Source organism: Ambystoma mexicanum, chromosome 5q (assembly GCF_040938575.1).
Source record: "Ambystoma mexicanum isolate Mex_15411 chromosome 5q, UKY_AmexF1_1, whole genome shotgun sequence".
In the NCBI taxonomy this organism is placed as follows: domain Eukaryota; kingdom Metazoa; phylum Chordata; class Amphibia; order Caudata; family Ambystomatidae; genus Ambystoma; species Ambystoma mexicanum.
Window position 1 is genome coordinate 1,355,238,475 of NC_090933.1, and position 23,041 is coordinate 1,355,261,515.

Sequence of the window (23,041 nt, forward strand, 5' to 3'; positions counted from 1 at the left end):
CTAGTATGGTAGTCGCCTGTCTGTTTCCATTTCCTTCCCACTCTCCCCCTCCCTTCCTTATCTATGTTTTAGATCTTGCACTATCTGAAATGTCGTCAGACCGAGTATGATAGTTAATTTCACATCCTTACTGTTCATGGCCTGTAAGAATGTCATTGATTTTTCCCTTATTCCCTCCCTTGCCTTGAAGCGCTTTGAAACACACTGTGTATAGGCGCTATATAAATAAACTATCATATCATATCATATTTATGAAGGAGACGCTGGAAAAAAACAAACAAAATGGAGGAGGCACCCCGATAACCGGGGCAGGGACCTCCCTCCTCTTCCCTCTCCCCTAGGTAAGGGGGAGGAGACAAAGCCAAGCGCGCCAAAGTGCTCGGAAAGCCCGCGAAGGGCAACAAAAGAAAGGGGCGGGCAAAGCCCCATATAAGCGGCGGGCGTCTTACTGGAAAGAACTTGCAGCTTTCAGCAGAAGGACGCCCGCCGCTACAGAGGAAGATTTCGTTTTTCGTTTGGGGAAGTTCTCGTCGGGAAGCAGTGAGGTTTGGAGGACAGCGTCGGGTGCCGGGCCAGTGCGGGAGCCGTGCAGGAGGGAGTTGTCCGCCGAGCACTGAGGAAACCGTGTCGAGGAGGGGACGCCGAACAGGAAGGAGCCCGGGCCACGGCAGGGGAAGTCGCCGGAGCAACAAAGTCACCGTGCCAGGGGGAGCCACCAGAGCAGCACGGAGGCCGTTTGCATCAGGAAGAAGAGGCAGGGTGCCGGTCATCACGTCGTGGCTAAGGACGGTCTGAAGAAGATGGGAGTGTGGAGCGGACAAAGCGCGGACCGCGAAAAGAAGGTACATTGGAGCGGGAGCAAGGGGAAAAGCATTCGAAGCGCCGCGATCGCCCAGGTGGCAAGTTAGCTGGGGGAAGGCCGGGTTGGACATACTTGGCAATTTTGTGGCACAAGTCCCCCGGGACAGTTGGTGACCGGCAGTAGCCGCGCAAAGCAGGCTCACCCTCACACTCATAAGTTCTTGGACTACCTTGTAAGTTTAAAAGATGGAGGCGCAGGGTCAAGGTGCTAAGGAGTTGGCTGCCCCAAGAAGGACATGGAGGACTTCCTCGCCATTGGCTAAGATGGCGGCTGACCAGCATGGCACCAACTGGATGGAGCTGAGGTCTGAGATTGCGGGGCGCAACCAAAGGGCAGAATCGCCTCTGCTGTTCCCATGCATATCCTATGAGGAGGTTGGTGTGGAGATCCATGCCCTGCAAGAGGGCGAAGAGGAAGAGGAAGAGGAAGAACAAAGCGAGGAGGAAGAGCCTGTGGTGAAGAGGAAAAGGGTCATGACGGAGAAAGCCAAGGCCACCAAACAGCAGGATGAAGCTGCCAGAAAGAACATAGCGGCTGGCCCTAGAGGAAAGGGGAGGGTGCAGGAGTCTGTAGCCTTGACGGCGCCTGTACCTGCTGAGGCTCCAACGGATCGTGGCGGTGCATCCAGCGCTCCTGTAGCCAAACCGGCGGTAGCATCCGAGGCCCCATAACCTTGGAGATGGTAAAAGGTATGTTCATGCAGTGTATGCAAGCAAGCATGGGGGAATGGGAGTAATGGGCAAATGTTATGTGGTAATATTAATGCATTCAACCAGTTGGGTAGGAATGCCGAGGCAGTTCACCACTAAGGGGAAAATCCGGGGGCAAAGGATGGGGCCCCCATGGTTGGGCAAGCCCTTGTCACTCCCGAGACAGGGCAAGTCATAGGAGGGGGCAGTTGGCTCAGGTGGGGGCACCACCAGCAGGCCCTCAGGCAACTTGGTGGGGACAAGGGGCAACAGTGGCAGGGATCTACCTGGGGCAGGGGGATCGGCCAGGGATGGCTGCCGGGGTTGGCACCAACAGCCAACCCAGTTCAGGGCAGTCCTTGGGGCAGTGTCACAATGTACGGGAGGCCTATGCCAGGCTTTGCCCCGGCAAGAGTGGCAGTGAATGCTTTCGTATGGCATATACCAATGGCATACAAGGAGAGGATATGGCGGAAAGAGTTTTTCGGAATTCTGGATCTGGTGGGAATGGAACCCGAAGGGAAAGGGTTAAGGGAGTTAACTAAGAGAGAGAGAGGGAGAAGAAAGACAGAGAAAGGCCAAAGGTGGAGGCTACTATTCACAATTGGCTGAGGGCTTTTAGGATGTATGCTACCATCATGCTAGAGACATTTCCACATCTACATTTTACATGAGGTACAAACTTGACCTTTTGTCCATGACATTCAATGCATTGTGCTTTGGATGTATTATAGCTGTCCCTACTAGTTCTGTATACACATTCCAAGATACAGCAAGTTAATGCCACATAGGTAAGTTTGCATGGGACCACTTTGTAGCTCCTGGTAACTATTAGTTTTAAGCTAACCAGGCTCTCCTGAGGCAGGAGCTAAATAGCCCCCAGCTCCCCTCAATTTCAAACCCTGCATTGGGAAAGAGCCCTTTCTTTTAGCCGAGAGCCCCGTCCTCTTTGCCCGTGTGCCCCCATACAAGAGATCTGTGTGGTTGCAGGATACGGCGACCAGTCGAAACCTTCTTTGGTTTTGTGTGATCTGAGGTTTTTTTGTTTGGCAGAAGCTATTGCATTGGAGTACAGATATGGAGAAATAACCTATGACCTATAAGGAGGAGTATATCGTTCCGGATAAAGAGTGCACCAGTATCTCGTCCTGGAAAAGGACTGCACTAGTATATCTTTCCGGATAAAGACTGCACTAGTATCTCGTCCTGGAAAAGGACTGCACCAGTATACCGTTCCGGTTAAAGAGTGTACCAGTATCTCGTCCTGGAAAAGGACTGCACCAGTATATTGTTCCGGATAAAGACTGCACCAGTATATCATTCTGGATAAAGAGTGCACCAGTATATCGTCCTGGAAAAGGACTGCACCAGTATATCATTCTGGATAAAGACTGCACTAGTATCTCGTCCTGGAAAAGGACTGCACCAGTATATCGTCCTGGATAAAGAGTGCACCAGGAATTCCAGCAGGTAAGTGGGTGACCAGCCATTCAATGACCTCTGTGGCTGAATGGCTTCCTCGTATCTTGGAACGCCCCCTCGGGTGTAACCAATACAGGGAGTACTTTTGAGCCGCGATGCAAACGCCTCCGATAGCACACGCTTTTCAAATTAAGTTTGGTGAAGAACTTTGCAATGTGTAAAGGAAGAGCCAGCTGCGTAATGCTCGGAAGGATAACACAGCCAGTAAGCACATCGCTATTCAGGCTGCAGAGGTCGACACAAAGGCGGAATCCCCTTGCTGTTGGGTTTGCAAATGAGAAAAATGGGTGTAAGCCATTCCGTGTCTTCAACTGCTTCACGGATTGCGTTCAGGAAGTCAGTTAATTCTTTTCTGGCAGTGGGCAGGATGGGACTCAACATATGTTAATTGGCCCTGGGCCTGATACTATTTTGTGCACGTATTTTGTATCCTCTTGGACAGTCACTGATGACTGGTGCGTAACTAGATGCAATCTGTTGCAAGACGGCGGCTTCACCAGTAGCACCTGTTCACATGATTGGAGTGTGGGGGGGCTTCAAAGTGAATGTCCAGAAGCTGTCGTTCTTGCCACCCCAGCACTGAGGGGCCTTTCACTGCAATGTAAACTTTCCGTTTTATCTTTTTCATTCTGTTCTACCAGAAGGAGGGGTTTTATGGTGGCCAACTTTTTTTTACACGGGGTAGCACTTCAGAAGTGGGCTACAGTGAACGCGGTATCTTGCGCCTCCTCTCCATCAACCTTTCTGGTAACATTAGTGGCACATGCATTTTAACACGCGCACAGCATGTGCTTAAATAATATTTTTTTTATAGAGATGCCTTCAAAACCCCCTACATTACATTATATAATAAACTACCATTTAAAATAAATTGACCATACGCTATGTAAATTATCATAGAAACAAGTTGAGCACAAAGAGTATTGTTGTGCCTTTTTATTCTCCGTATCCTGAACAGAGGGTCACAAGAGCAGCCTGCAAAGTAATGTGCGCCTAAGCAAATCCCCATAGTATTTACAACCTTTGCCAATATTTAACACCAGGCAGCATTGTGCACCCTCCCCATTTCTCATCACTGCCATTCGCCTTTCGAAGGTCCCTGTTAATATTCCCCGTCCCTCCCATCAGCGTCTAATTGCTCCTATTATAATGCTCTTTTGAGACAGAGCGACATGTTAAGATGCTGCACAGACCGCTGGGAGAGCCACTCTGCTTCCCAGAGCTCAGCCTTTCACCCAAAAGTGTGAGCGCTGGAAAGACTTTGCTTAGGCCGCCCGAAGCCAACAGGTCTTTTGCCCACCCCGGACAGGGTATGGGCGGGATGCGGAATCCATCCTGTCCATTCAGGACAGTCCCACAAAAACTGCACGGTGGGCCACGCGAGGGTTTTTCAAACCTCCATGCGTAATGTTAGGAGGGAGCATCACGCAAAAAGACCGGATGCAGTTCTTCCAGATGAACCTGTACTCGGCTCCGGAGTCGGCCATTAGTCCCGTGTGCGCATCCTTGTCAATAACTGCTGGACCGATATGCATGCAAGTTCTATGTCCGACCCACCCTCCCTCTAACAAGAAGAGTTGGACCACACAGATTACAAGTTTTGGCAATAGAAGGCTGTAGGGTTTTATTGTTGCAGATATGGTTATGAAAACAATAATAATCACATATCCATCTGATATCATACTTTTGGGCACCAGGTCCAGCGGTAAACCTCTCTGGCCCGTGCCGCCTTTCTTGTCCCACGACTTGTTGTGGTCCCCGTACAGTGTCCTGTTCTTCTCTTCCTTTGTTCTTCTCCCTTCTTTTCTGGGGTGGGAGGGTTTTGTGGAAAAGGAGGAACAGATTGGAGGACACTGTGTTAACAGTGAACCTCCTGGCTGTTTGGGTCCCTGTTCAGGGTCGACAAATAGTTTGCGTTTTCTGTTGAGCTGAGCAGCTCTTGTCTTTGAAGTGTGTCTGTGGGGGCTGAAGCCCAGCCCCCAGGCCGGCAGTAGCCGACTGTCTGGCCCCCCAGGCTTGGGGGGGGTGCATGTCCTTTGCTTTCCCTGCCTGCCTGCAGTTTCCTATGGGTGCTTAGCACCCTGCTGTTATGTGGAAGGGTGAGGTGATTTTCACACCTCGCCCTTCCCTTGTTTTGGAATGGGTGAGACTGCTGTCTCTTGTGTAAGTGGAGGAGAGGGGCCAGGTTTGGAGTGGGGGAGCTGTCCCTCTCTCGGGCCTGCTGGATGGTACCAGCAGTTACCCTGCCTCGCTTTGGGAGGCCCTACAGCATTGACCACTCAACCACTTTTGGTGGGTGATTGACCACCTCCATTCTACTTTTCGGGAACAGTTGGGGAAGGGGAGGCAATACTAGGATTATTTCTTGGTGCTTATATTTACAATGGAAAACCTTCTAACTTCCTGTATAATGTCATTCCAATTTTAATCGAGGATAATTCAAATGAAAAGCCTGGGTAGAGCCCAAATTAATATTTGAGAAGAGTCGTGTGTTTTGTGAAGGAATCTTAGAATTTCTCACTTAACACCCCAGTCCTGAAGCAATTGTTGACCAACTTGGAGGGAGGGATAACACTCGTCTCCATGTTTTTAATAGAATCTAAACCCTCACCCATGATGGTGGCAGTGATAAGTCCTCTATGTCGAGACCAGTCTTTCTTGTGTGCAAGTTCAAAGCACTAGTCCAATCCTCAACGTAACAATGCAGGGTGTGTCCATGGAGAGATGCTACAAGGAACATGTTCGTGTTCCATCGGTCACCAAGCCACGCTAGATAACCATACGTGTGCAGGTTAGTGATGGGGCGCGCCATACAGTTCAACTAGGCAACTTTGATGAAGGAAGGGTGTGCTATTGACTGTCCATGGTCCTAATAGCACCAGCAGTGGCCGCAAACCCACATCGCCAATCTAGCCGGGGCACCCTGCCCACCAAAGCCAGGCATTATGACGGGGATGGCGGAGCGCAGTACAGAGCAGGCAACTTTACAGGGTGGTAATGACGGAAGTGCTGTCCCCTTCAAATAAGATTCTCCATCCTGTTCTACTCACCTGTCCTAATTCAGCATGGAATGATGAATGGATCACGACATATGTAACCTATATTCAAACCAGTGACCATGAGGCCAAGTGAGGCCCACGCCGTGCTCGCAGTGAAGCACGGAGCTACACACCCCAAAGCAAAGGACGCCCTCGTACGGGCAGGTCCATGAAAACCAAGGCAACTGAGGTCTGCGATAGGTATTGACCCCCTAAACATGGAAAGTGGGTGTGGAGTTGGAATTGGTTATTTCTAACGCGCTTAATACCCAGAGGTTTCTCAGAGCAGACCCTGGGACCGAACCTGTGTTGCTCTGCGCCTTTTTGCTACCAAGGCGCGTGCGTTGCCCCTGAGCTATCCCCCTGTGCCATTTTGTAAGCAAACACTGGTGAAGTGGAGGGAGCTGCCGCTTGAGCGGTCTATCATCTCTGTCACTAATATGGAAGTGGAAAGTTGCTCAGACGAGATCACGTGCCCTACTTCCAAGCCAGATTAGACCCCTGCCTCCTGACCATTCTGTTTGCAAAGGACCCTACGTAGGTTTCATGAGGGAGGGCTGCAGAGGTGGGCAACGTTGGCAATCTTTGATATCTGACTGAATTGGAGAAAAAAAGATCACTCCCTTGTGACATCAGATCCCTCTGTTCAATATAGAACAGTGATATGATATGATATAATGTGATATTTTATTTATAGCGCGCCTACACACAGCGGGGCTCAATGCCCAGGAGACCTTTCTGGAGGTTGCCAGACCTCCAGACTTCCTTGGAGCCAGCAATAAAATAACCAATGAGCAATGGTACTGTTCCTTTAAGTACTGACCCACCGAGCAAGTTCAGGGTTCTAGATTTGACCATTCCAGCAAATTCTGGGCAAGTGGTGGACCTTCTGCGGTGGATGGTGTTGAGCTTGCGCCGTGAATACCCAGCAGAGGCTTTTGGGTAAGCCTCACGCACTACAGTAGAAAGTTGGCTGCGACTGGCAAAAGCAAAATACTCCTGCCTCTGCCGCAGTTATTGCGCCGCTCTTGTGGCAGAGAAGAGTCGCGGCGCGTAGGAGAGTATGAGCAAGCGGGGGATAGAAGTGCTGGCTGAAGTGAGCCTCTGGCGCCGCCCTACTGCCAGCACACTGCCCTTGCCATCTGTCCCCGAGAAATGGGAATGGGTGGGTAATGAGCCTAGCAGCGAGCTAAAGACAGGCCCTCTAAGACTGCAGGAGCCTCTCCACTCCCTCTGGAGGTACCCCATACATGTGCCACATGAGAAATGGGAACTTAATTCTGAGTCTTCAAGAAAACAGCATCATTGAGAAAGCAGAAGTATTCCATAACCCGCGGGCACCATATGACGAGCAGCAAAGAAGAGGACGAGGCGCTCGAGCTTTCATGCACTGGGGGCTTTGGCAGTTGGTTGTTATGGGGTCATGACCTTGGCTTACTTAGTTTCAGTGTGTTGTTACTTTGCTGCTGGATGAGTAGATACAAACTTCTAACAGGAATCCTCCGCCTTCATAGAACACCTGCCACAGGCTCTTTTCTGTTTGTAGCACTTGCTTCGAGAGTTTGGCCGGAAGTTGGGCAAGTCAGGGCTTTTCCCCACCACCAGAGCCACAGGGAGTTTATTTGCAGAGAGAAGACGTTCTTCAAAGAACTGTTTTTAATTTTCTGGGGGGTAGGAGGGAGGTCCGAATTTGAAAGTTCCCTCTGTCCGGCCTGCTGGAGTAATGGCCATTACTCTCTCGCAAGGAGGGAGTGGCAGTCAGCTCATGGAGTCAGGATGGGCGCATCTAGACTGTGGGATTGTGGGATCTGGGAGAGGGAGAGCACAGATGGGGGCACTATAATCCCCAGAATGTTGATACAGTCAATGCCTTTTAGTATTTCTGGGATATGGGGTTTGCAAAGCTAAGATGACTTCAGTAGGGGCCACAGCCTTTACCCAAGGACACGACTGGTTGCAGGAAGCAGCGGACATTACACAGAAGAGTCGGAGCTGCACACAATGTTGCACAAAATCCCAGGGAACGGCTAAGCCAGTGGCGTGCCGGGAGCTAGCGGCTATTCAGGGCCATGAAATAGGGAAGCAGAATGGGCAGAAAAATCACAAACCCTCTCATAGAAACATGCATTTTGATGCTCCCGCCCTGCACTCTACGGAAGCAGGTGACGTTGCACAAATCAAATGCTAAGGATTGGCAGACGCGAGATAGGATGGCGTTAGAGAGATTGCCCTTAAGCCTGGAAGTCCGGGTCCTCGGCTGTATCCTCCTGACTTTGGTACGGATAGCGGTTCCCTCAAGCTCTCAAGGCGCTCTCATTGGCAGTCGCGGCCGAGAAGCTCAGCTCTCATTCTCAAGCTTGGTAGTGGGCTCTCTCCCAGGAACAATGACATTGTCCATATGCTCTTCATTAAACTATGATTTATATGTAAGAAAAGGCAGAGAAAAAGTAAACTTTGTAAAGCAGAAGAAGGCACAATAGATCAGTCAATTAAGTGTGGTGTGGTGACATGAAATGGGGACAGGTGATGACAGAATGGAACATATCACCGTGCTGAGCATTGACATCCTAAGCCCTGAATTACATGGATACATTTTCATAAGAATTTACGTCGGGAGCTCCACTGAAATATTAGAAAGGGTCGCTTTGGATGGAGGTCCTATCTGTAGGCTGGCCTTCAGCTTGGTTTTATATTCCCACGCTGACTGCACTGCCTTTATGTTGGATGCAAGAGCGTTCCAGTGATGGTGTGGGGGGGGCAGGCGGGGGCAGTAAAGTGAATGAGCAGATGCCGGTGGAGTGCTGATGGAAGGTGGGGGGTGGGACGAGGGACTCAGTTGAGTCTAGAAGGGAGAGTTCAGGGAAAAGGGAGAATGAACTTGGAAAGAGAGTGATTCTGTATCAATGGGCGTGTGGGCATTGCTACTCTAAGCTGGCATCGAAACTTCAAGTGGACATTGCTATTCTAAGCTGGCATTGCTACTCTAAGCAGTCATTGCTACTTTAAGTAGGCATTGCTACTCTAAGCTGACATTGCTACTCTAAGCTGACATTGCTACTCTAAGATGACCTTGCTACTCTAAGCTGGCATTGCTACTCCAAGCCGACATTGCTACTGCAAGCAGGCATTGCTACTCTAAACCAACATTGCTGCTGTAAGCAGGCATTGCTACTCCAAGCCGACATTGCTACTCTAAGCTGGCATTGCTACTCTAAACTGACAATGCTACTCTAAGCTGGCATTGCTACTCTAAACTGACACTGCTACTCCAAGCCGACATCGCTACACTAAGCTGACATCGCTACACTAAGCTGACATTGCTACTCTAAGATGACCTTGCTACTCTAAGCTGGCATTGCTACTCCAAGCCGACATTGCTACTGCAAGCAGGCATTGCTACTCTAAACCAACATTGCTGCTGTAAGCAGGCATTGCTACTCCAAGCCGACATTGCTACTCTAAGCTGGCATTGATTTTCTATGGTGGCATTGCTACTCTAAGCTGGCATTGCTACTCTAAACTGACAATGCTACTCTAAGCTGGCATTGCTACTCTAAACTGACACTGCCACTCCAAGCCGACATCGCTACACTAAGCTGACATCGCTACTCTAAGCTGGCATTGCTACTCTAAGCTGGCATTGCTACTCTAAGCCGACATTGCTACACTAAGCCGACGTTGCTACTCTAAGCAGGCATTGCTACTCTAAGCAGGCATTGCCACTCTAAGATGGCATTGCTGCTCTAAACAGGCATTGCTGCTCTAAGCAGGCATTGCTACTCTAAGCAGACATTGCTACTCTAAGATGGCGTTGCTACTCTAAGCTGACATTGCTGCTCTAAGCAGGCATTGCTACTGTAAAATGGCGTTGTTACTCTAAGCAGGCGTTGCTACTCTAAGCAGGCATTGCTACTCTAAGCAGGCATTGCTACTCTAAGATGGCGTTGCTACTCTAAGCTGACATTGCTGCTCTAAGCAGGCATTGCTACTCTAAAATTGCGTTGCTACTCTAAGCAGGCATTGCTACTCTAAGATGGCATTGCTACTCTAAGCTGACATTTCTGCTATAAGCAGGCATTCCTACTCTAAGATGCCGTTGCTACTCTAAGCAGGCATTGCTACTGTAAGATGGCGTTGCTACTCTAAGATGCCGTTGCTACTCTAAGCAGGCATTGCTACTGTAAGATGGCGTTGCTACTCTAAGCAGGCGTTGCTACTGTAAGATGGCATTGCTACTCTAAGCTGACGTTGCTACTCTAAGCTGACCTTGCTACTCTAAGCTGAGTGAGGAAAGATCTGGGAAGGTTGTAAAGGGTTGTTTAGATTGTGTCGAATGGAGCAATTCCTTAAAGGGTTGGTTCGCTATCAATGGATGCATCTTCTTCCCCTTTGAACTGCCCGCCCCGCCCTAAGTTTGGTGAAGCAGTGATGTTGGAAGTGGGGTTCTGGGCTTTAAAGTTGCACACACACGTAAGCAGAGGGGGGCATTTTGTATTTACTGTCGGTTCCCTGCTGAACTGAAGGCAGCATTCTCCTGCTAATGGGACCTGCTGTCCAAGATCCCTCTAAATGGTTGGTGCTACCATGTTGGAGCTGGCTGCGGAGGGCCATAGACGCCTCTGGCGTGCATCTGACGTCAGTGCATACATGCTATGCCAGAGCCTTGATTTAATAACTGGGACGTGCCTCTAATGTCTGAGCGAGGCAACTGGACGAGTGCTGCTGTACAACAGTAAGTGCCTTGGATCTCTGTGTGCACTCGGCAAGTGAGCGCCAAGTGAGTGCTGCAAGATCCAGGAGCAGATTTCTAGTTTCCTAGGTCTAGAGCACTTGGGGCTTCCTTCATTAAGGAGATTAGTGATGGAACGCTCTCAAGGCATCAGACTTTGTGAGATGTTTTAGGGAAGTGATGGGTTGGGTTTACCCAAGGACCCTCTGCTGTGACCTGTGGGATGGCCGCTCCATGGGAATGCCCGCTATCTCGTAATGTGGATTAAGTGAGGGTGACCAGGGGAGCCTCCTGTTAGCTCTGGAAACAGTGGTAGGTAGGATTCAACAGACCACACAGATGCTGGATGGATTAAGTGGACTGTACTGCCCATTGAGCTAACTGTCCCCCATAACTCCTCCTCCCCAGCACCCACGCGTTCCCACACACGTTGTCTTTCCATGGGGACCACCTTATAAGGGCTACAAACTTTAACCTATAACATCACCCCTTCACAAATGTCCTTACATCGCATCAACACGCTTCCACCAGTGGCTGCGGTCTTCGGATGACCCGTTGCGTCCGCTTGTTGTCTCTGGCTGCATCGATTCCTCTTGCGTTCAGTGGTCTCTCTGCAGTAAACATTCGCCCCTTTCTTATGTAGTGGTCAAGCCTTGCTCAGCCTCCTCTCCTTCTGCCTCTCTCCCGGGAAGATCTATTTTCGCAGTGTCAGGTCGGAACTGATGCTTAAAATGTGAGGCATTTCTTGTTAGTTGTTGGTCTTGCCCCTTTGCGGCAACCATGGAGCCCTTTACATTCAAAACCTGACATGGAATGGGGGAGTACCGGGAGTCAGTCTTTTCCTGATCTGAACTCCTTTGGCAGCCCACCTTTCCTACGGTCAGTCTCTTCCTTCACTTGACGCTTCTTAGCCACAACCTTCTCTTTCACTTCCTGATCCTTGTCTCCTCTGTCGTGGATACTGCAACACTAGTATTGACTTGGTAGGTCATTGTGATCTCTGCCCGTGTTGTGCCCGGGGATTCATGAGGCGTGTTCCGGTCATCTCTGAATATCCTGCAGAGGGCCTGATGACCTGAGACACCTTCCACCTGTGCTCTTTGGATGGTTTTCTTTATGGATGACATCAACTTCTCAGCCATTCCATTGGCCTGAGTCCATAACAGTGTTATTTTCTGATCTACAAACCCCATATATTTGGCACATTTTGTAAAATCGTGTCGATTAAATGGGGATCCATTGTCGGGTTACATTGTGTGCGGAACCCCCCATTCGCTTACTTCATCCATTCCAGATGCCACTTGGGGGAAAGCAGCGGTCGATGTTCTCTTGACAGTGGGGAACTTGGAGAACTCGTCAATTAGTACTAGTAGGTATTCACCGGTTTCCATCGGTCCATAAAAGTTAACTACTATTCTGTGCCACAGTGTTTCCGGGATCTCCTTATGCTCTAGTGGAAATGTGGTTCTGCTCTGGTTGTGCACTGGCAGGGTATGCAGCCACTAGGATATCCATGTGTGAGAACCATGCATGCTGCCTCAACCTTTTCTTTGTGTTTTCCATGCCTCTTGGCCTGCAGGCGCCGTTTGAATGACTGCCCTGGGCCTGGGAGGGACCACTAGTCTGCAACCTCTTAGTACGATTGTGCTGTCCACGGCTGCTAGTCCAGAGTGTAGCAGAGTGTACCTTGGCTATTTTGCTTATTTATGTCATGTTTGCCCTTGAATGCCACTTGAACTGCCTGAGGTAGCCCTTCCACTTGTTAGCGTTGGTTAGTTGAATGGCCATTGCAGTTCATTGGCCACCTCGTCTGTCGTGAGCGCTGGGGGCATGGCATTTGATGTACTCGGTATCACCTCTCTGTGTGCTTGCCTGTTGGTCATACAGGTGTCTGGATATGTAGTCTGCAGGATTCCGATCTGCTCCTGGCCTGTGCACGATGTCATAGTCGTACTCCTGTAAACTGATTCCCCATCTTTCGATCCGTGGGGGCACCCTGGTGCGAGGGTTTCTGAACAATGACAGCAGCACCTGATGGGAGGTCACCAATGTGTACTGTTTCCCAAAAATGAAGTAGTGGAAATGCTCCCAGGCCCAGACCTAGACAGCGGCGAGGCTCTCTTTCTGCTTCAGAGTATGCCCTTTCTGTTGGCGAGAGGCCTCTGCTGGTGCAGGTGACTGTGAGTGGGCTGTTCGTGGATGTGTTTGGTTTGGGCCAGTATTGCCCCCAACCCAACCGGGCTTGCATCGACTGTTTTCTGTGTGTGCCAAGAGGGTTCGAAGTATGCTAGTTTTCAGGCTTCTGCCAACAAGTTCTTCACATCTTCTAACGACCTCTGACAGCCAGGTGTCTATCGGAATGTGGTGTCGTTTCAGCAGGGGGCACCTTGGGGGTTCCCTCTGGGTTGCCTCTTGCGGGAGATGCCTTGTGCAGTATTCAGCCATGCACAGAAATGAGAGGACATCAGCCACTTGTGTGGGAGGTGGAAGTTAATGGTTTCTCGCACCTGCTGTGTGCATTGATTGAGGACGTAGCATTCCTAGTCTCTGTTGGGCTGCATTATTAGCTTTTTGTTGACTGTCTACCAGGGTATCCTGCGTAGCCCGCTCCCCTACTGGAATCGTTTCGATGATTGCTTTTATCTCCCTCCCAGCTAGGTTGGTGGAAATGCCTGATAGCACCGGAGAGCTCTCCTCACCTATAACCTTGACTAAATCCTTGAGGTTGTCCTTCCCCTCTGCCCTATAGGCCCTTTATCTTGGTGTGGTGTGAGTGGAGTACACCTCTGGAGTCTCTGGATGTGGACGCTGCGGGGCGCCATCACCCGGTGCTTCTTGCTCCATGGTGTGGTGTGAGCAGAGCGTGGGAAAGATGGCTATGTCTCAGGATGGTGCCTGTCACCCAGCCACTTCTTTGTGGGTCCTTCTCTGGGTCCTCTGGATGATGATCTAGTGTCCACCAGGATACGTGAGCTCTTTTGTAGTGATTCGGTTATTGTAGAGAATCCTGACCAGGCCTGGGCCTGGGTGCAAAGTGTTCCTCTGCCTTAGCCTGTCGTTGCGTTCTGTGTTGTCGCATGCATGCAGGCCGGGTGACCCGGGATGAGCCGTGAGCATGTGGGTGGTGAGACGTGCCTGTCCCAGTGCTGTTTTGTGTGTGGGTCGGCTAGGTTTGTGTTGCTTTATCTGACCCATTGTACGCATCACATGTTTCTTTGGCCCGTTGCAGTGTGCAGAAATGGCTTCTGGGGGGGCGCAGCTAAGTTTGTTCGGTGTGGTCTACCTGTACCAAGCGGAAGGAGTCTGCCTGTCCGCCTCTGTTGTGATTGGCAGGTGGAGCACCGTTGGTTGTGTGTGACTCCAGCGGGATTGCACCGCGGGATCGCTAGCAGGCCGCAGTGTGTCTGTCGCTGCTGATGTGTGGATCTGTGGGATTGTCTTTGCATATGGAGGACCGGCAGGTCGCCCGGATGGATGCGGGTGGGTCTGTAACTCGTTGCCAGTTGTAAGCTCTGGAAACAGTGGTTGGGAGGACTCAACAGACCACACGGATGCTGGATGGATTAAGTGGAAACCTGCACTTTATTTGTGCAACTGTACAGGCCGTTGCCCTAACTGTAGCTGTCCCCCATACAGAGGAGTAACTTTGCTGAAAATGTTGGGGGGGACATCATGACAACTGAAAGAAAGGGGCGGGGTGGAGTGGGCGGACGTTGGCAATGAGGGATAAGCCTAGACGACTACTCGGACCTTACCCCCCCACCTACCCCACACGCACTGGCATGTTCCTCCTCACCCGGGATATCCCGCAACACCTCACATTTCCTGTGCAGTGCAATTCCCCTGCTCACCCAACCCCTCCCCCACTACCTCACTAGACCATCGGCAAGAGTCCCCTGCTAACTCTAAACCCACCTTATCATCGGCCACCCCGTCAGAATAAGCCCCGAGGCGTTGCTAGACCCTCGCCCACTAGCTTTCTAGCTTTCTATGGGCTTTCCTGTTCTGCTTATCACTTCCCTTCTCTTATCCCCTTACATGCACCATTGAATCTCCCTAATCTTCAAGTACCTATCTGCCCCATCGCAGATTCTCCTTTATATGTGGCCACTCCCCAGCCCAGCTGGACCCCCCCCTTCATTCCAAATATGAATTTACACTTCACCCCGCACCTCGCCCTGGCAGTACCCCATACTTCCCTAGCCATGACTCGCTTCCTACCCCCGAAGCCCCTCTTCCATCACCTCACCTACCCATCTACCCCCGGTCTCCCCTCCCACGTGACGCACCTCACATCTCCCTGGACAAGTCTCCCATTACCTCATGCTCACCTGTTCACCCCTTCCACATGGCACCTCACCCGCCCTCACTTGTCACCTTCTCACTGCTGCTGCCTGCCTTCCATCACCTCCCCTACGCCTGGTGGCCCCTCCCACGTGGCACCTCACACCCCTTATCCGCTTCTAACTACGCTGATGTTGCTACCCCTGGTATCCCCTCCGATGCAACCCTCTGGACAAGTGCCTGCTTCTCATTGCACTGTCTCCCATTACCTCCCCTTCCCCTGGTCTCCCCTCCCACGTGGCCCCGAACATCACTTGTCCGCTTCTAACTACGCTGCTGGAGGCCAGCCTGAAAAAAGAGTTCCTGGGAGTAGGAACATACTCAAAGGTAAGTACTGGGACTCGGAAGAGTAGGACTAGAAGTAATGAATATTACCGGTAAGTAATCCGGGCAATGGTTTATGGTTTGGAAATCTCCCATGCAAAGATCGGCACATAGTGTGTTGCCCCAATACTGGCTGGGTGTGTCCTAAACACATTGCTGCTATCCTGTTGTGAAGTAAATAGTGCGCATTTATAATTTAAATAAAGAGAAATCTATTGCTATAATAAAAGGTGCAGGCCTTTTTAAAAATTAATAATCACCTTTACAATGTACTTTCCTCTTTAAGGAAGCAGACGTCACCATCTCGTTTTGTTTAATTTGCGACTTTTCAGGGGTGACAGTAACCAAAACAAGCAACAGCAACACCAACAATTTTTGCTTTTGTGTTGGCATGGTGCAGGCCTTTTCCAGTCACTGCTATATATGGTACATGGTACGATGATGACCTGATCATAAGATGTCAGTGACTGGCAAATGCATTTCTAATACCTCAACGCACAACACGGATGCCATTCCTAGTGCTTGCTGGTCACAAGGCGGAAGTGCAAGGAACAGGTGCAAGGACACACATATAGCCTATGAATCAAGTGGCTGCAGGCACATTTGGTTAAGATGTTTTTACTTCATTGAGCTCATTTACAGCTGCCACTAAACCATTAACACCCAGAAAACTGCTTAAAAACAACACTCGCAGGCCCTATACTTCACAAATGTTGATATCAATGGGTGATAGATATAGCTCAAAAAGATGCCATGTGGGAGTGTTTTGGGCAGGGAGGGGCGTGGGGTGGACTTGCCATAGTGATTACAATGTCCCTGGCTGGCAATGGGTTGGTGAAAAGCCAAACGTCCACAAGCTGTGTCAATCCTGACATCCCATATCCCCTATCTTTACTCCAATGCCATGGGCGGCGATAAAGTGTCACCTAACAGTCAAAACTTAAAAGTAGATTGGAGTCACTCACATTTTACTGTAAAGACTGTGTTAAGTAAGAACAAGTTCCACCGATTTTTACTTTCTTCTTAAAAGAAAAGACAGATCTGTGACATGTATTAAGTTTTGGCCCAATTGGGTATATTTTTCGCTTAACAGATCGAGTTTTTAAACAGACGTTTTCCTTAGATGCGTTCCGGAAACATGAAACCGATATGAGGCCTCACAATCAGCAATATAGCCGAACTCCCCAAATGGACTGGCGCTGGCGGTGCATTTGCGCACAGTGTGGGTGACGTGCACATGTCAAAGGCTGATGTTGTACAATCATTGAGATTGCCCTGTGAACTGTCAATGGCTCACTAATTGCAAAATAAAATTGAATTCAGCTCACCAAGCGGTCACAATGCAATGCGGCCCCCCAGCCCTCCTGCCAAAAGATGGGGGTGACATAAAGGCTTTACACATAAGTTGGGGGGGGACAAAACCCCCATCCCCCCTATCATTACGCCCATAACTCCTCCGTCCCAGCACCCACCTGTTCCCTCACACCTGGTCTGTCCGTGGGAACTTCAAAGGGGAACAAACTTTAACCCATAACACCTCCCAACACCACCCCTGGGCACATCATCCTCTAGCTCTGCCAGGCACCCGGCCCACATCGCTTCAAAACTGGATGTCCGCCGGGTCCAGCTGGGGACTTCCTGAAATTACTTACCTAGAACCCCAAGAACCCTAGCATCTATGCCATGTGCCTGCTGGTTCCAAATGGCACTGCATGAAGAACATATGAGAATGTGTAGTGAGCATTAGTTAACATTGATGCAGCACACACACACACGCACACACGCACACACACGCACACACACACTCTCACTCTCACTCTCACTCTAAAGAACCCACATCAGTCACACTTCAATAGGAATGTTGGTTTCCTGAGGTCACGCGATATAACACACTCCATGGGAAATGTTTGATTCCCAAACTGCAAAGCTCCAAACTAAATGCAGGTTTTATAAATGCATTTTTGTTTTGTTAAACTGTGCCCTAGTGACACTAGACAAAGCGTAAGCAGTGATTGCAGATCATGAGATTGGTTGGGGGTGGATTTAGAGGGACTTGTGTAGAAAGGGTTAATAGTGAAGGTTTTAGCAGAGCTTACATGTGGTTGATATTTCCTTGCACAGGTGGGCCTTGGGTATGATTTGGAGTATCCGAAGCAAAGGGGGGAGACTTATGTGCTGAGGGATGTCATTCGTGAGCCAGGGGGAGATAAAAAGTCTGTCTCGTGCTGTTCTCCTCCTTTTTTGCAGCTCTGATTTTAAAGTCTTGCTATGTTTTGACTGGTGGTGCTGAATTCTCCTTATATGATATATGTCTGTGCCATGTAGAGTGGTTCTGCTCAACCAGCTCTGTGATAATCTGGGTATCACTGATCAGGCTCTGGCCTGGCTGACTTCTTTCCTCTTTGACCGACCCTCCCAGGTCCAACTTGGGTCCTTCCTCTCCTCTATCTCTCGCTCCTCCTGTGGTGTTCCCCAGGGGTCGAACCTTTCTCCCTGGTTGTTCAACCAATACCTGCCACCTCTCACCCACCGCATTGCTGCTCTCTGCTCCAACTTCGAGTGCTATGCGGATGACACCCAGCTCTCTTTCAGGCTCCCCTCTGCCACCTCTTCTCTCATCCCTGACTGTCTGCAATCCAGGAAGGGTGCACCGCCAATGATCTCGGCCTGCATGCCAGTAAGACAGAGATCCTCCTCATCGGCACACCTGCACCCCTCCTTCCTGCCATTCTCTGGCTGGCCTCCCTTGGCCCTCTTCCTGCTCCCACCTGTGAGGCTAAGAACCTCAGGGTTATCTTCAACTCCACACTCTCCTTCTTTCCTCATTTTTCCGACGTCTCTAAAAAGTCAAATTACCAACTGCACCTCCTCAGAGGTGTTCTTCATTTCCTCTCCTTCCCCCAGAAGCTCACTGTTTCCAGAGCTCTGGTTCTCTCTAGAATTGACGACTGTAACAGCCTCTTTTTAAATCTACCCACCTCTACTCTCCGTCCTCTGCAACTTATCCAGAACAGGACTGGGAGACTTGTCCTTGGCCTCAAGCCTAGGGATCGTATCTCTCCAGCACTGAATTTCTCCATTGGCTCCCAGTGGCTGTAAGGTTCATATTCAAGATCCTTTGCATTGTCCACAAGGCCTTCTGGACCTGGGACCAAAATACCTCCAACTTTCTCTTCAGAAGTGTCTTCCTTCCTGAGCTCTTCGTTCCTCCACCTCCAACTCCCTGAGGGTCAGTCGTTTTTCTAAGCAACGAGTTGGGGGCAGATCTCCCTCTTCGGCCGGGGCCGTCCTCTGGAACAGCTGCCCTGACTCTCTGAAACTTGAGCAGAACCATCTCCGGTTCTGGAAGCAGCTCAAGACTTTCCTCGTGGCTTCTGCCTTCTTTCTTCCTCTTCCTTCCTGATCTCTTGTCTGATACAGCACTGGTTACCTGGATACCCTCTGAACCTCAGACCCAGGTCCCTTCCTTCCCAATTGCACACTTGAACTGACTCCTGGCAACCCTGCACTTGGGGCTGTATCTGCACCCTGCAGTCCCCCTACTTGCGCTTGTCTGCACTTAACCCCTGCACTGCCACCTGTTGGACGCTCTCTTTTTCTATGTCTTGATGCTATGTCTCGGACTTCTCCTCCCCTTCCCCCCGACACTTTTTCCCCTTGCTTCTCCCCTGCACTTCTGCAGTTGCTTATAAAATGTGCACTCACGGTTTAATCATTAGCATTTATAGAACAGTTCTTAAAACCTTTTATTGAATTCTAAAATCATATGGTATAATTGACTTTTTACTTGCATAGCCCTTGCTAAAGAAGCAGTAGATAAGCACCTTTAAGTATTTTCTGCGCATCAGCTTAGAAGCATTAACTCATTAGAATTACTCGTGCCCTATGCATGCCGGGGTAGGGCTTTGTGAAGGCCTCCATGGGGAGATCTGTAGACCGTTGGCTTGCTTCGTGAGGATGGGTCTTTCAGTTTGACTCCGGAGGCAGGTGTGCTTCCTATGCATGCCGGGGTAGGGCTTGATGAACGCTTCCATGGGGAGATCTGTAGACCGTTGGCTTGCTTCGTGAGGATGGGTCTTTCAGTTTGACTCCGGAGGCAGGTGTGCTTCCTATGCATGCCGGGGTAGGGCTTGATGAACGCTTCCATTGGGAGATCTGTAGACCGTTGGCTTGCTTCGTGAGGATGGTTCTTTCAGTTTGACTCCGGAGGCAGGTGTGCTTCCTATGCATGCCGGGGTAGGGCTTTGTGAACGCCTCCATGGGGAGATCTGTAGACCGTTGGCTTGCTTCGTGAGGATGGGTCTTTCAGTTTGACTCCGGAGGCAGGTGTGCTTCCTATGCATGCCGGGGTAGGGCTTTGTGAAGGCCTCCATGGGGAGATCTGTAGACCGTTGGCTTGCTTCGTGAGGATGGGTCTTTCAGTTTGACTCCGGAGGCAGGTGTGCTTCCTATGCATGCCGGGGTAGGGCTTTGTGAACGCCTCCATGGGGAGATCTGTAGACCGTTGGCTTGCTTCGTGAGGATGGGTCTTTCAGTTTGACTCCGGAGGCAGGTGTGCTTCCTATGCATGCCGGGGTAGGGCTTTGTGAACGCCTCCATGGGGAGATCTGTAGACCGTTGGCTTGCTTCGTGAGGATGGGTCTTTCAGTTTGACTCCGGAGGCAGGTGTGCTTCCTATGCATGCCGGGGTAGGGCTTGATGAACGCTTCCATGGGGAGATCTGTAGACCGTTGGCTTGCTTCGTGAGGATGGGTCTTTCAGTTTGACTCCGGAGGCAGGTGTGCTTCCTATGCATGCCGGGGTAGGGCTTTGTGAACACCTCCATGGGGAGATCTGTAGACCGTTGGCTTGCTTCGTGAGGATGGGTCTTTCAGTTTGACTCCGGAGGCAGGTGTGCTTCCTATGCATGCCGGGGTAGGGCTTGATGAACGCTTCCATGGGGAGATCTGTAGACCGTTGGCTTGCTTCGTGAGGATGGGTCTTTCAGTTTGACTCCGGAGGCAGGTGTGCTTCCTATGCATGCCGGGGTAGGGCTTTGTGAACGCCTCCATGGGGAGATCTGTAGACCGTTGGCTTGCTTCGTGAGGATGGGTCTTTCAGTTTGACTCCGGAGGCAGGTGTGCTTCCTATGCATGCCGGGGTAGGGCTTGATGAACGCTTCCATTGGGAGATCTGTAGACCGTTGGCTTGCTTCGTGAGGATGGGTCTTTCAGTTTGACTCCAGAGGCAGGTGTGCTTCCTATGCATGCCGGGGTAGGGCTTTGTGAAGGCCTCCATGGGGAGATCTGTAGACCGTTGGCTTGCTTCGTGAGGATGGGTCTTTCAGTTTGACTCCGGAGGCAGGTGTGCTTCCTATGCATGCCGGGGTAGGGCTTTGTGAAGGCCTCCATGGGGAGATCTGTAGACCGTTGGCTTGCTTCGTGAGGATGGGTCTTTCAGTTTGACTCCGGAGGCAGGTGTGCTTCCTATGCATGCCGGGGTAGGGCTTTGTGAAGGCCTCCATGGGGGGATCTGTAGACCGTTGGCTTGCTTCGTGAGGATGGGTCTTTCAGTTTGACTCCGGAGGCAGGTGTGTTTGGTACAGGGGTCTGAAGTGCCAGTCCACTTTATTCCTGAAGAGGGAATCCACACACCGCTGGTGCAGAAGCGTGCACGTGCTTATCAGTTAAGTTTCCTAACATCTGCAACATTTGTATTCTTTGCAGAACAGAGAGAAGAGGCGCTAACCCACAATAGCAGACTAGAAGGAGAAGAAAGGAAGAGAAAGGGCGATGGCCACAGGTAAGCTTCAGACACGCCCAGTGCTGTGATCTATCATGTTACCATTGGAACAAAATGAGCCTTAAATGCACTTAATGTGGAGGTATGTGATTACACAGCTTTTCTTCAAGTCATGGCATGCCTTGATGATGATCCCCCGCTCCCCACCCCACAGTTGGCAAATCGTCGATTCACTGCCGCATGCCAGTAAGACTACTGTGACGAACCTCCAGATGTCGTCACATCTCCGCTAGGTGGGAGTGTCCTTTCCCCTGAGGCCGGGGAGGTTAGGCCGCTTCCCTATAGTCCCCCAGGGGGTGGTACTCAGCGGGTGGGTCTCATGGGAATGGAAGCACCCTATGGGATTAGTGATGACCTGGGGAGAACATGGTATCCCTTTAGCCCACCTTTCCCTAACCCACCTTCCTCACCACCCCCCTCAATACCATTCCTAGTATTCCTAGCCTTAAAACCAGTAAGGTAGGAAATACTGGGACGAAGAAGAAGGTGGACTCCTTAAGGGAGGAAGATCATTTGAGGACTGGGATAAAGAAGAGGCATGGAGCCATACCGATGGCCCTGCAGAACCAGGAAGAGCGGTCTAGTTGCTTCAAGACCAGAAAGCGGCTATCCGTGATAAAAAGAGAATGGCAATTCATGCTGTCTGACACTCCTTCGAGGAACCAGGAAACTTGAACGGAGACAGAGAAGTGGAGATGCTGAGACTGCAGGGAGCGAGACGCTTGCCCACCGGCAGAGGCGTCCACGACCACCACCAGTATGGAAGCAGAGACCAGCACACCCAGCCGACGAGAAGAACTGGAGCACGAGTTATGCAGAGACCGCACAACCTGGAATAAGGGGAACGCTGCGAAGCCACCGCAGCCCCTGGGAAAGCCGTGCAAGACCCGAGCAGGGAGCAGGAGCCCACAGACAGCTAATAATCATCAGTAAGCATCCTGAGGAGGTCTGGGTGGCCGGGAAGATTGGTGGGGCACCCAAAGGGCAGAAGAGACACGGAGAATGGGTCTGGAAACAGGATAGTGAACCAGGTCTGCAGAGGCAAGAGTGGAGAAATCCACGGGTCTGGTACCCGCACCCTTGTATGTAGTGGGACATAAACCATCTTCATAGTCACAATACCTGGCAGGGTAGTGAACCAGGTCTGCAGAGGCAAGAGAGGAGAAATCCACAGTTCTGGGACCCGCACCTTTTAATGAAGAATAACCTATGGCATTTTCATAAGCACAGCACCTGGCAGGGTGGTGAACCAGGTCTGCAGAGGCAAGAGAGGAGAAATCCATGGGTCTGGGACCCGCACCCTTTAATGAAGAATAACCTATGGCATTTTCATAAGCACAGTACCTGGCAGGGTGGTGAACCAGGTCTGCAAGGGCAAGAGAGGAGAAATCCACAGGTCTGGGACCCGCACCCTTTGATGAAGAATAACCTATGGCATTTTAATAATCGCAGTACCTGGCAGGGTGGTGAACCAGGTCTGCAGAGGCAAGAGAGGAGAAATCCACGGGTCTGGGACCCGGACCCTTTAATGAAGAGTAACCTATGGCATTTTCATAATCGCAGCACCTGGCAGGGTGGTGAACCAGGTCTGCAGAGGCAAGAGAGGAGAAATCCACGGGTCTGGGACCCGCACCCGTTAATGAAGAATAACCTATTGCATTTTCATAAGCACAGCACCTGGCAGGAGTGGTGAACCAGGTCTGCAGAGGCAAGAGAGGAGAAATCCACGGGTCTGGGACCCAGACCCTTTAATGAAGAGTAACCAATGAATTTTCATAATCGCAGCACCTGG

General features: G+C 50.7%; 1 protein-coding gene across 1 annotated transcript in view; it reads left to right on the plus strand.

Annotated features, from left to right (window-relative positions):
• Positions 1 to 23,041, plus strand: part of LOC138498140 (GTPase IMAP family member 7-like) — a 100,561-nt gene that overhangs the window by 46,943 nt on the left and 30,577 nt on the right. The window contains exon 2 of the mRNA XM_069622016.1: positions 21,174 to 21,249. Within this exon, the coding sequence (XP_069478117.1) occupies positions 21,240 to 21,249 (10 nt within the window). The 5' untranslated portion in view covers positions 21,174 to 21,239. The remainder of the gene's footprint in view (positions 1 to 21,173; positions 21,250 to 23,041) is intronic.